The sequence below is a fragment of the Lepidothrix coronata genome, unplaced genomic scaffold, assembly GCF_001604755.1.
Source record: "Lepidothrix coronata isolate B3197 unplaced genomic scaffold, Lepidothrix_coronata-1.0 Scaffold17, whole genome shotgun sequence".
NCBI classification, from domain to species: Eukaryota; Metazoa; Chordata; class Aves; order Passeriformes; family Pipridae; genus Lepidothrix; species Lepidothrix coronata.
Window position 1 is genome coordinate 2,310,393 of NW_016690197.1, and position 13,872 is coordinate 2,324,264.

Below are 13,872 nucleotides of genomic sequence, written 5' to 3' on the forward strand. Positions count from 1 at the left end.
TGAGTATAGCTAGGAACTCATAATTAGTAAAATTTACAAACAGAGGTGGGTAAGGATATAATTTCTCAAGCAAAAAAACTTCTTGAAACTTTCAAAATTCTTCCTTATCCAAAACTTCTGAAGTTAATACTGGAATAATCTAAACAGTTAAATAATCTGAAGGATTATAATGTCAAATTACATTAGTCAGTTGATTCTGAAACAATCTCTTTTTAATACCTACTAATTTTTGAAACCAATGAAATTGAATAATTTACTTTGTAAAATATCAAAATGAGCTCTTTAGCTTCTAATAAAATTCCAGGGGAGATCCATAAAAGCAACTTTAGAGTTTGTATGAGTAACTATTTTCTGAACAGCTAAATTACATACAACTGAGGAAATAAGCATATCTATACATATATCCTACTGGAAAGCCAGCCACTTTCATGTTGGTCTTCAGAATGGTTATGGAACATCCAAGGGTTTTGAGTGGAGACTTCATATAAGGTATAAACAATGACAGTGAAACATGATCACAGCATCAGACTTTGGGAATGTCTCCAATACATAAAAAATTATTAGAATTTAATCAGGAAAATAACAAAACAATTTTGGGAACTCTAATTTGGATTTATTTAGAAAACCTGGGTTTAGAGTTGTTTCTATGTATATAAACTGGAATATTCAGCTTCACTACTGCAATCGTTAAGATTACAATTTAGATTCCTGAAGATAATTTGCTGAGAAAAACAATCTAATCATTAATTTCCTTTTATGTTCATGCAACCTAACATTAATATTAGGGTTTTTCATATTTATTTTTCCAAACTATAGGATGCACAGCTATAAAACTAGAAACTATTAATTATTCAAAGTTACTGATTAATAAATTCACTTTATAATTTTTGTTTTAAAAACAAATGGGCCTTATGTGTTCTACTTTAGAGTTATATGGCAACGAAGTGTTGTTACTTCAGCAAGATATAAAGTCACTAGTCATTTATAAAAGTCTAAGCTGTAAAGGGCAGCCCATTACTTCGTCTGTTGCTAACACTTCCAGCACTTGATTAACCTAAAAGGAATAATTGGAAGGGCATAGAGTTTAATTATAGTCCTAAACTTCCTCAGATTGATTCTATTTTAAAGGACTTTTAATTCAGCGGTGCATAGGGAAGTGCCTATTTCTAGCAGATGGTATTAGAGAATTGTCAGACTAAGAAACTGTGGGTCAGTGTCTTCAGGGAGGCTTTTTTCTTAACAGGTCCACTTGCAAAATTTCTGTGTCTATTAGCAATATTTTATATATTGTTTATACATCAAATGAAACCCAAGGATAATCCCCCATGCAGGAGGAATGCTTTGATAACATTCAGGCATAGTCAGGATACGTATACCCGAGAAAGAAGTTCCCAAATATCTGCTGACTAAAAGCTAACACAGGATAAACATTGATGCACTTCAAATTTGTTGGGTTTTACAGCCTTAAGACACTGCTCGATGTTACATTTACAATACTATTTTACATGGCCTCTATGAGACCCATTCTAGACACTTTTACTTTTTGGACAGTGCTAGATGGAGCCACAGCCAGGGTGTTAGTATCTCACCATTACTCTACTCATATATTGTATAAGACCTCCTGAGTGAACCAGAGGGGCTCATTTTCTCATAACTCTTCAAAATTCAGTTCCCAGAATCTGGCATAAGCACACTTCAACTATTCCCTGTACCTCTCAACTATCATATTTATAATGCAGATAAAATCCCAAACCCAGCACTCCCAACCTCCTCCTGAGTTATGACGCACTATTGTCCTGTGAGTCCATCTTTGAAGTGTTATTTCCACTCATTACTTTCAGTCATAGCTCTCCTCACCACCTCATCAAAGTCATGGTATTTTGAAGGCTGTTCCAGCCCACCTTTGCACCACTCCCTACAACAGTGCCAAACCAAGGGGGGCACAAGTGAATAACAGAGGGGCATTTTATTCACAGTATGCTCAGTCACTGACTGCATGTTCTTCCTACTGACAATCCCGTTCTGCCTTTTCTGAATCTCTCTTCTTCAGCAAAACCCCCAAGCCTTTCCAGGTAGATTCTCTCTCGNCAGATCTAAAATGCATAATGACATTTCTAATGCAGTACAAAAATGGCTGTGTCTGCTTACAAATTACACTACAATAAAGGAGTCTGCAGAGAGGAACTGTCCTGCCTGTCCGTCCTTCCCAGCTAGCATTGCTGTCATACTGGATGTCCAAAAAACAATCAAACAAAATCTTTCAAGACATTAGAACAGGTAGGAGTGTTCAGCAAAAAAACATGAACCACTCAAATATCCACTCAAGTCACGCACGAACTACCCCTGCAGTCTGAGGGAAAGAAAAAGGGGGAAAAAAGATCTGATGACTTTTCCAATTTCTTTTTTTGTCCCTTTTTTTTTCTTCCTGATAGAAATATCAATTGTAATTTATTTTAAATAAAAAGCAGTCCTCATCAGACTTCCTAGCCATTAAAATAAATTCTAGAAAGGGGGATTCAGATAAGCATCCAGACTTTTAAATAGCGCAAACTTCCACATTTTTGGTGCTCAGTCACCCTAACTAGCCTCATGCAGGTACTTTTTACATTGGTATGTGTTCTCTCCTTAGCTCCAGCTGGAACAACCATAGAGAACATACTTATAGATACAGTGGCACTGACAAACAGGTCAAGTAATTGCTATGAGGTTCTTGCAACTCAAATTACACACAGTACAATAAATGTTCAGTTGGGAAGATAAAAGAATAGAGTGGAAAGTATTTCTCTTGAAAATAGTTTAGTACAGATTATTTCACCGTACTTGGAAAAGTCAAAGTGCTTCTATATCACCGATACTAATGCATTCACATCAACAGTTTACAACTATTAGCTACAGGTTGCAGATATCTGCAGAGAGCTTGTTTCTTTGTGCATTTCTAACTTTACTTTTGTTCTTAGCATACAGAATAAATGGGACTTTTAGGGACATGAAATGAAATGCAAAAGGGAGATGGTATGTTTAAACTGTCATTTTCAAGAAAGGAAAGTGATTATTGCACTGATAGCAAAAGACACAAAATTATTGCTGTCAAGAAAAAAAAAAAAAGAACTGGAAATGACACAATCTATTCTCTCCTGATATCAGAAAATAGAAAAAACAACACATATTACTTGTGTTTACTTTCTGAGGGGACTTAGCCATGGGGAACATTTCTGGCCTGACCAGAGATAACAACAGTTGAAAAGGAGGGAGAAACTGAAGAACTGTAAAGTTGTAAGAAGGACAGGAGCTAAAGAACGAGCACGCCAGACGAAGGCTCTTACTTTGTTTTGAAGTAGAACGCTGCACAAAGCATGCCCACTACGACTATGCCAAAGACGATACAGGAAATGGACAGCACCTGGCGCTGGTACACGTCCTCGCTCTCTGTGAACAGCAAAAGGGAGAATTATGAAAGCATCAGAAAACAGCACTTGCGAAAAGCGGATTTCAGCACATCGTGTTTTCGCTAATGATCGATGGATACGAGAGGCTCGGAGGTCTGGGTCGGTCAGTTCCTCAACGGAATGGATGCTTCTCTGAACCTCTCATCTAGATAAAGGTTCATAGAGTTGTGGCCTCCTAGAGAAGTTTTAGAAAATGGCTCCAATACACAGTAAGAGATAAAATTAATGAAAATCAGGACAGTTTAATATTTTCTCTGCCCTACGTGCCATTTTTTCAGCCTTTTAAACAAAAGATTCTACCATCAATAGGATAAAGAGCCCTACAACCATGGAATTTTGCTGGCTGAAGGAAAGAACCATCAGAACTCTTGCAATGTCCCAGGAGAGTCCAAGTTCTTTTTTAGCTACCCCAAAAATGTAATTACAATGCCTCATTCCCACGTCATTCTCTGCACTTGAAGTTTATTTACAACATAAGGCAGTAAAAAATTAATTCAATGAACCTGGAAAGAACCCAATGAGTACTTTGCTACAATGCACCAGATATTGCTTTGATAGGAGTCTATTTTTAAGAAACAAATTTCCTTTATAAGTCTCATAATATTCAAATTAATTTTAAAACAGGAACAGAATGAAAATTAAAAAAAAAAAGAAGAAAAGCTAAGAAAATAAGGAAAACAGCAGAAAGAAGTTGATAAGCAACTGGAGATTCACAAACTCAATTACACAACAGCTTCTTAAGTGTTATATTTTTTTTTTTTAATTATTTCAACTACTTTTCAAGTTCAAAGTGCTGACATGCTGAACAGATTGTTAGTTTTTAAGATCATTTCTCCAAGCGTGCAACATACAAACCAGTGTTTTCATTCACGTATTTCAGGTGGAAAGTCTACATGTAGGAATCTCAAAGCACAGTACAAGCACTGTACACTGACAAACCTACACTTCCTTTCTAGGTTAGAGATCTTCAATGCAGACCCACCCGTCAGGATGAACACCAGACACATATGTCAAGTAGATGGCAGTAATTCCAAGTTTGTAAGTCTCAGGTTCATGACAAATATTGTATGAGAACACCAAGACGAATCTAGGCAAATACTAAAAAAAAATCTATACCTAGTGGGAATGTCAGTCAAATACTATCTGGTGTTATAATGACTAAAGACTATGTACAGTATCCAAATCAGTACGAATTATAATTTCTCAAGAAAGTATATTACAGTGCTGTTACTGAAGATTTGGAGTCTTAAATACAATCATTTGTCTCTTGTAAATCTCAGCCCTTTTTTTGTAAGATATTAAAAATAAAATTGCAAGGACCAAATCTTTATTTTTTAATTCTCTACTTACTCACCTAACGAACATCACAATGACACAGAAGCCATTTCTAAGATACAATGTCCTCAGCTTCTGTTGACATTTTTTCCTCATTTAAATTTGAAATGTTACAAGTTGTAGTTTTACTATACTGTCTTAAAAATAAAAAGAAGCAAATAGACTTTTTATCCGTGTAAAATATAACTGAAAGGTTGTAATTAAAGAAGAAATCCTGTTCACATTGCAGTAAAACTGCTTCCAGTGCAGCTTTAGACCTCATTCCTCATTGGCATGTATAAACCAGTAAATCCTCACTGGCAATGCAGCAAACGTTTGGGGTTTTAATTTCTTTTTGTTTGTTTGTTTGGTTTGATTGTTTTACTAGCTTGTGTAAACACTGTCACCCACCTTCAATTTCCACTGCAACACACAAAGGACTAATCCTACAAACTTTAAATTCATATGCTGAGGTGAGTCACACTGAAAATAATTAAGGAATTCTTCAGTTCAGCAACTGTTAACCTGTTCTGCCCGAATACTGATTTCAGCACCTACTGCCTAAGCTACAACTAAAACATACATAATTATGAACTTTAATTTCACTTTAACTTTCCATATAATTAAAAAAAACCCTATTTATTAAAAGAAACTCTTTTAAGTAAGGCACGCAAACAGGCTTAATTTTGCTTTTCTTTCAACATAAGACCTCATTAAATACTTCATTTTTTTTCCTTGTGCTAGGTGGTTTTTTTTTGAGAAATGGTAAGTTTAATGCAGCTATGCTCTTTTGTCAGTCCTGAATAGCGATCATTGTCTTGTTAAAGATGCTTTAGAATAAGTCTTGCAAAGATAAAAGCAGTTCAGAGACCAGACAATATTATCTTGCTCAAACAACTATGTGAAGATTTAAGTCTTTTGTGTAGTCAGATTAGTCCCTGTCACTACCTTTCAACACATGCTGATCAATACTCTCTTTCCTTTTTGTTTACTTTGTACAGTGCATATTTAAAGCAGTACTTATTGATTAACTGCATATCATTTCTTAGACACCTTTGTCAATTTTTTATATCTTTTAAATCTTTATTTATGTATTGAACTTCACCATTTTTGTCTCCAACCTCTTTAAATATAATCAGTTAGGCATTTTTGCATTCTCTAATCTTCCACACTGCCTTTATTTAAAAATCACCTTCTTATTGACAGCAATGTAATCTGCCTTTCTCTGCAAACTTTGAAGGTCTCCTCATGGTTGCCTTGATTTAACCTCACTGCTGTGAGGTTTTAGCTGTGCCTAACACACCTGGCACAGGTGAGATCCTCTCTAGCCAAGGAGCACTGAATAGGGCCTGAATCAGGCAGATGCCTATAGCTAAGCACTGCACAGCACTTGGGCTCTCACAGAGCAGAAAGCTGTAGAAATTCAAAGTGCAGAAAAGAGAAGAATTGCAAATTCCTTCTCCTTGGCTCAAGATGTGCATCAACTTGTGCATACACATTTTTACATACTGAAACTAACTTTCCAAGGTAATCTAAAGCGTGACTGAAATTGCTAGTCTCTCTTTACTCACATATATTCATGTATTCCTTGCGAAGTATATCACCTCAATTACAGTCTATTGAAATAAATTCTCTTGGGAGAGGATTCCTCATTTAATGAGCAGCCAAGAAAATATTTCTGCTAGAAATCAAAATATTAACTGCCATGGATATTCCTGGATAATCCATTTGAGGATTAAGACTATAGAATGTGAATTCCATCAAGTATTCAAATTACAAAAAATACACAACCTATACCAAGATAAACAGGACCACAGTACTGAAAGGTAACATAGTAAACTGCTTAGATGCAGACTATTTGTTTAATAAAAATTATGGAAAGCAAGGTCTTCTCAGAGCATAAAGACAAGACAAACTCACATGGGACACAGAGCCTGCTGAAAGTTCATTGGAATGGGTTCCCATAGAAAAGTCCCTATTCACTGTGTCCTGTTACATGTCTAGCCCACTGTCATTTATGCTATTGATTCATTCCAATTTTCCACCCTGCTAAAAAATTTTCTAAGCTTATCTCACACATTCACTGCTATTATGAAACACAAAATGACTACTGGTGAACCATGGGAGGTTTTGGTTTTTTTTAATTCTCTTGGCCCTTAAAATTTATTCTTACAAGCTGCAATCTATTTGCTTTATGCATATGGAAAGATCCGCTGAAGCAAACACATACATCTTTAGAGGATTAAAAAGTGTAAGATAGACACATTCTTATGATTGTTACTTCTAAAGCATATGGTAGGGTTTTTTTGTGTACAGAAGCTGAAATCTGCCTCTTCTTTGTGACTTTATTATAAAAGTAAGAATGCTGGTACAAGGTCCTTCTAATCATATTATTGAGAAAAAAATAATTTAGTTAATTAAAACAGATTATTTTAGGCTTTGTTAGGACTTAAATCCACAGTATCATTGCCAGACATAATCACTGGATCCTCCAAGCTCTATTGTGTATTTTGAGTTGAAATATCTTTGAAAGGGATTTCAAATACAAAGAACAGCATGTGGCCTACGCAAAACGATAACAAAACAAAAATAGTAACTTTGCCCCTTGTGTTTATTTCAATGGCTATTGAATAAAATCTCAATATGGTCACAAGCATCACAGAGAATGATTACTGACTATTCAAACCAAGCCAACTGAGAAATTATGACATTTACCATACAAATGCATCATTTAACCTTTGCTCTATGAAGAAAAAATAAACCCTAAAAATGAATAAATGTCCAGATTAATTCTTATGCTGAAGGTTTTACTCACAGCCCCAAAAGCATAAATTCTAACAGCATTCAGCATCTCCTTACCTTCCTCACTCTTTTGCCCTAAGAGGACCCACTGCATTGCTGCCAAGTAACAATATGCTATAAAATAAATATGGAAAGCCCTTGTATCTTGTCATTAGTACTCATGAAAGCCAACAGCTTTCCATGTGCTTTCTCCCATTGATAAATGTCAATGAAAACTTTATGAAAAAAATTCTATGACTTATTTTTCAGCAGAAAATTTAAAGATAATGTTCTTCACCTTTTTCTTGATCCCTGCCACAGATGAGTCAACAGAAGAAGCATGGCCTAATGGACAGAACATAAAAACAGCTTTTCTTCAACAAACTAAAAGACAGAATGCAGGGAGGGTTTGGGGGTTTTTTTGTCCCCATGCAAAAACTGAACCACGCAGGTGCAGCAAAGTGGGAACTGTGACTTCACTGCCATGCTTTTTTTCATTTCCCTTCATTCTCTGCCAATGCCTTTCCTCAGCATGTCACGTGGTACTGGAATGCCCTTCTGAGCCAGAACCTCACTTCTGAAGTGAACCTCAATAGTATAATTTGACACTTAAACCCTAATTTGTGTCCTGCACCCTCAAAGTCCCATATACAACAGCGGAGGAGGCCTACATGGAAACCTCATACACAACATCAAGATTTCCAATAAAATATGGATCCCCGTAAGTTAAAAGGCAAGAGAGTTTTTAAAGCATATTTCTCAATATACTTAAGATTTATATGTGAGAAGTACTGAACTATATACAGCATTCTAAATTTAATTCATGAAGAGAATAAAAAAAGCCTGCCTGTTCCACAAAATCCGTGATTGCCTCAGCATCAGACATTCAACTCTCCCAAGAGTTTTCTGTTCTTTCACTCGCAAAAGCCTACTGTACAGATTCTCTGCCATATGCTGCAGCTTGTGCTAAGGCAGAACAAAACAGCTGAAATGCTGCAAGACAGAGTTCACAAATTTCTTCTTTGACCTTGGGTAAGTCAAGACCCTTGTTCTTTCTGTAACCAAAAGGATATTGCCTCTTCCATTTCAGTGATTAACGTGATAAAGTGGAATATAAACTTATTAACCTCTAAAGGAATGAAGTCCTTGCAAATACATGAAATAGATAAACCCATCTAAGATAATTATATTTCAACATCTTTAAGAGCATATGGATTACTTCACATAAAATACCATGTTTTATTCTAATTCTCATCTACTTTTTTTAGACACTGAGTTTTATTCCAAAGACTTTTTTCTGTCTGGGTAGAATGTCCCTTTTAAAAGGGACTCAAGACACTTAGGTTAACAGATCAGAAGAGGAAGTTTGTATCTGTTATATCTGTTATCATTTACAGAAAGGACAGAGCCAAGGTTAATTGTACAGATTCCCATTTCAAACTGGAATCAGAGCAAGCTGACTTATGCTGGCAGAAGTTCATAAAGCATTTCATAGTTTTGACAGTGATTCTGTCTTGGGAAGAACCATTCGATAATTCTGATTGTAACAAAGATGAACGAAATACATTTTCCTCTGCTAGTGGAATGTCCACAGCAGAAGGATCTTAATGAAAGCAAAGTGAAATAGATGTAGCCCATCATATATTACGATTGCACGACATTATACACTGTTTGACTACTGGTATTCAACACTAGTGAGTTAATTTTCTGTGTACACATAAGGCAGACAAGAAAGGGATGAGTGTTCAACCTGTCTGACTGACCTATTTCAAGTACTTAATTCTACAATGTTAATGCTGCATTGGCACTAGTTTTGCATGAAATATTAAAAATGAAGCAATGAATTAAGTATAATGTTATAGACTCATGATGAAAAAGTATGCAAAGGTATGTGTTGTAAACCTGAGTTTGAGCTCTCAATTTTAGGTTGGTGAGTGAAAGGTGAAGTCTCAATCAAAAGTAATGAACAAACATCTCCTGAAATAAAATGAGCCAAACACTAAAGAGTTATCTGGAAAAAAAAAAAAAAGAAAAAAAGAAAAAAGAGAGGCTAACCTTACACAGGAATATCTAGTGTTGTCTATGGTTACAGCAGTGCCAATATTCTTAGTAACTGCAACTTGTTATAAAGTGAAAATCCGATAAACACTTTTAAACAGTAAGATCTTAATTCCGAAGGTAACTTAATTTTAACTTGGGTGTCCTAAGAAACAATCGTTTCCTTTTATCTGCAGGGAACTTGGGGACTTGCCTCACCTACAAAGCAGAACTCAAATCTAACAAACTCTCAAAGCCATATTTAAGTACATTCATTGCAAAACATTCATTAAATCCTAGGCTTGAAATAGCTCTATAGGCAGCTAAGGGAAGACAGGTACCTTTTTCCTTTTGAGAAAACTTCTTGTTAGAAGTGTTTCTGTATTGACCATTTATAAATAAGACAATCCAATTCTATTACAAACTTTATCTATTTTCATTCTACTTCTAAGATGGATAAGATCAGTCATTTACCAGCAAAATTCATCACCTAAGTCTCATCAGTCCTCTGTGTGCGGGCGCTAATTTTCCTTGCCGAAAGGTTCAGTTTTAGAATTATTACAGCAATTCTAAGATTCTCTAAGACCTTCTACTATTGCAAAAATAAACTCAGTAAGCTAACCTGTACTACATTCCTATTATATTCTAATAAGAATTAAAATTACATATGAACCTTTCATCTTAATAATTTTCGATACCACCTAAATATAAAAGTTTTAACCCTAATTTTTTTAATTATGAGAGAAAGACAAGTATAAAGGCCAGTTCTCCTCCCTCCTCAAACTTAATTTACAGTCTGGATCTAGGAGAAAAATTTATTTGGTTAATAAAGGCTGACAGCTAAAGATCTATGGTGATATTTTAGACAATGAGCACAGTGAAAAAACCTTATGATAAAAAGGGTAAAGCTGTCTAAAACTGTGATCCTCCGGCTGTAATCTTCCTGCCTGATGGTTGCCTGCACTTTTGCTGACATGTGAAAGGGATGAGCAGCTAAGGAACAGCCCTCTAAGGAACAATACTCCCACGGGAGAGATACTTGATAGCTGGTGGACAGAAAAAGAACCTACTAAAAGATCAGAAACATTTCAATTCTATCTTACATTTGACCACTGCTGAGGATATTTGTACTAAAATGCATCAGGACGCTGAAGAAACAGTATCATGGTAGTATGATGTGAAATTATGGGCAGAACAGCTAGACCTAAACAACATGAACTCTTGCTCTAATCTCATGTGAAAGCTTACAGATTTGAGATACAAAGCTAAAGATTTGCAGAAGCTTTTCCTGCACAATAAGGACCACACGTGGCCCTATATGCTGTGGAATTCCTGCAATAGAGGAGAAAGGAACAGCTCTTGGCAGGAAAGAGCAGGGAAGCAGTAGGCATTTTCAAATAAACTGTTTCCCTTTTCCCAAAAAGACATGTCATGTCTGAAATGGAGGGGGCTGGGACCCTGCAGAGCATCTATTTTTTTTTTGTCATCTCCTATTGTTTGGTGCAGAAGGGCACTGACCAACAATGATACTCTTGTCACCAAGCCAAACACACTCAACTCAGTTATAACTCCATCAGCCATCAGCATTTAGTCTCAGAAGAAGTATAGTAGTTACTGGTTTCTGCACACAGAGAGCTCTGCCTTTGCTACCACAAATGAAACTCAAAAAGAGATTGAGAAGAGCAAGAGGAATTAGACACCAGTCAACAGGAAGAGCCAAACCTTTACAGGGCAATGAGGCAGAACAATTTGCCCCCTTATTCTTCAACTGAGAAGAAACTTTAGAGCCCAGTATCCCCTCTCTGCACGCTTTTGCTTTGTGTGTATTCACGCTGTGCAAGAGAGAACCCCCATGTCAATGCTGTGTGAGTGCTTTTCCTGGCATGGGGGATGGCATGACAGGCCAGAGAATCCACCAGGAACGGGACAGCACCAGCTGCAGTGACTCATGCAGCCACTGGAAAATGAATGGCAGTGGAGTGGTACCAAAGAAGCCAACTGCAAAAATACACTGAAAGAAAATTCCAGTGGAACAGTGGGAGGGTTTTAAACCTTTTCAGTGCTCGGTAAGTTTAGGTGGTACAAAGACTCTTTACAGCACCACTGCTTGCTAGCACCTCAGTACTGAACCAACAGCTAAAACCAACAGCTACTTGTCTTGGTTTTGGCTCAGACAGAGCTAATTTTCTTCCTAGTAGCTGGTACAGTGCTGTATTTTGGATTCAGTATGAGAATAATGTTGATAACACTCTGATGCTGTAGTTGTTGTTAAGTAGTTAACAACACTACTGAAATAACAGTTAAACCTGCTCTGTGTAAGGTACTGAAACCTCCTAGATAATACCTAAAACTTCATCTACTTGATCTACCATCAAGCCTTATTCTTTATGTCACTTCTGCTTACTGAGTATCACAGCTCCAAGTACCTCCAGCTTCTAATGCAGGTCCAAAGGATGCAAATTCAGCCCCTTAAATGAGGTCTTTCACCATCAAACCACAGTCAGTGACAGGACCATATTAAGTCAGCAGACAAGGAGGGCATGCAATATGCTAATAATTTAGTTTCATAGTCAAACACCAACTAAAGGGAGCCTGCACAGTTCCAGCCACCTTTGTGTTGACAGCACTGCTGACCGTTCTCATGTAATGTCTTTGAAGCCTTTTGAATCTTAGGTAAGAAAATTCACATAGTTTAATATATTATGAAGTCTGAATGTAACCTACTGGTCTTCCACTGAACAAAGACATATGCAATATTTTCTGTGTTCTACAGCAAAAAACTCACAGTCTTTCACAGAAACACAAAAAGCTTCAAAGCATAAATCACAAAAGCTTCAAGACTGGCAAATATTACAAAAAATTACTGTGATTTTTTTTAAAAATTAAATAACATTATTTTCCAGAAGGATTTTGTTTTGGTGGGTTTTTTCCCCAGTCATTATGTTTCCACATGTATTCTTCCATTTCTGCAAAATCAATGCTGGGCTGAGCTTTCCAGCTCTCCCGAGACCCTTGTTCAACCAAACGTTGTGCTGGTAAATGGAGGAAGCAGAGGGAAGGACATTTGGACACAAACTGCACGAGTTATTGCAGAGTTTATTAAGGTTTCTGAGGATGTAGATATATATAAACGGACTAATCCAAAGACCATTAAGTGGAATAGGCAACGGATAAGTGACATAATTGTTCTATATGTAACTCCATAAAGACAGTTTCTGAGAAGTTTATTACATAAAATATTATGGCATTATAAAGCAATAGCATTCTTTAATTTTGCCTTAGTAATTCCTTAGCTGATGAGGGTTGTTACTCCTAAGATCATAAGCATCACTAACATGTAATATAATATCATCTTAATTTCCCAGCTGATACTTTATTTGATCTCAGAGCTTGCATTGCTATTATCAACAAAGCCCTGTCACTGGAAATTCTCCCTATATCTCGCTCACTTGCTGATATTGAACATTCCACTCAAATCTCAAGCTAACAGCAAAGCTGTCAAAGTGTATTTGACAGTTACTGTTGATGGCTACATCATCAGGAGCTCACAGCAAGTCAAGCAATATCATAATTAAGTGCCATCTCTTTGACTGCTGCTGTTTTAACCAGGGTGCATTTATAGATTTTTTTACAGAAATATAGTGTGAGCAGTGACAGGAAAACCACAGAAAACAATCGTTAATAACTTGAAATATATTTTGGTTTTCATACACTTTAACAGAAATGTGGTGCTCTGCCTGGGAAGGGTCTGGAAGGTGAGGGCATAGAGGATAAGGACAAGGGCTTAGTCAGCTGCTGAAAGATGTCACAAGTACTGAGTACAACAGTTTCTGAACAAGACTCTGCAGGTACAGAACTATGTATTTATGCATTGCCTTCTTTTTGTTCCAAGCCCCACCTCCTTGACCTGGCTTCTCACAAGCCAGTGACCACTTGGATGTGACAGCAAGGAGAGGCTGATGGAGGGAGTAGAGAAGTGTCCTTCTTCACACAGAGTGCTGTCCATCTGTGTTCCCCTTGAAGCCATCCCCACTCAAACCTCCCAGGTGTGCAGAGATTAAAGGACTGTATAGTTGTGCACCCGTTACTTGTTCTGCTCATTTTCCCTGCCTATTCCGTGAACCAGTGGAACCTGGAAACAGTCTGGCTTGATGTGCTCTGTCCCTCACCTCTACAGATGCAGCATCCTCCCCCTCACCTTTTCACAAAATATTCTTGTCAGTCAGCTCCCCACCACAGCAAGTGCATGTTCGCTCACCATAATGACTGCAACACTCAAGTCTAGGCTGGATAA

At 36.8% G+C, this 13,872-nt stretch overlaps 1 protein-coding gene across 2 annotated transcripts in view; it reads right to left on the bottom strand.

The window, feature by feature from the left end:
• The window catches only part of NRG3 (neuregulin 3), a 384,996-nt gene that overhangs the window by 38,519 nt on the left and 332,605 nt on the right, over positions 1 to 13,872 (bottom strand). For both annotated transcript variants that reach the window (XR_001873528.1, XM_017807194.1), the window contains exon 5: positions 3,324 to 3,426. Coding sequence is in view for 1 of the 2 variants with exons in the window: in XM_017807194.1 (XP_017662683.1) it covers positions 3,324 to 3,426 (103 nt within the window). In the remaining variant the exon portion in view is untranslated. The remainder of the gene's footprint in view (positions 1 to 3,323; positions 3,427 to 13,872) is intronic.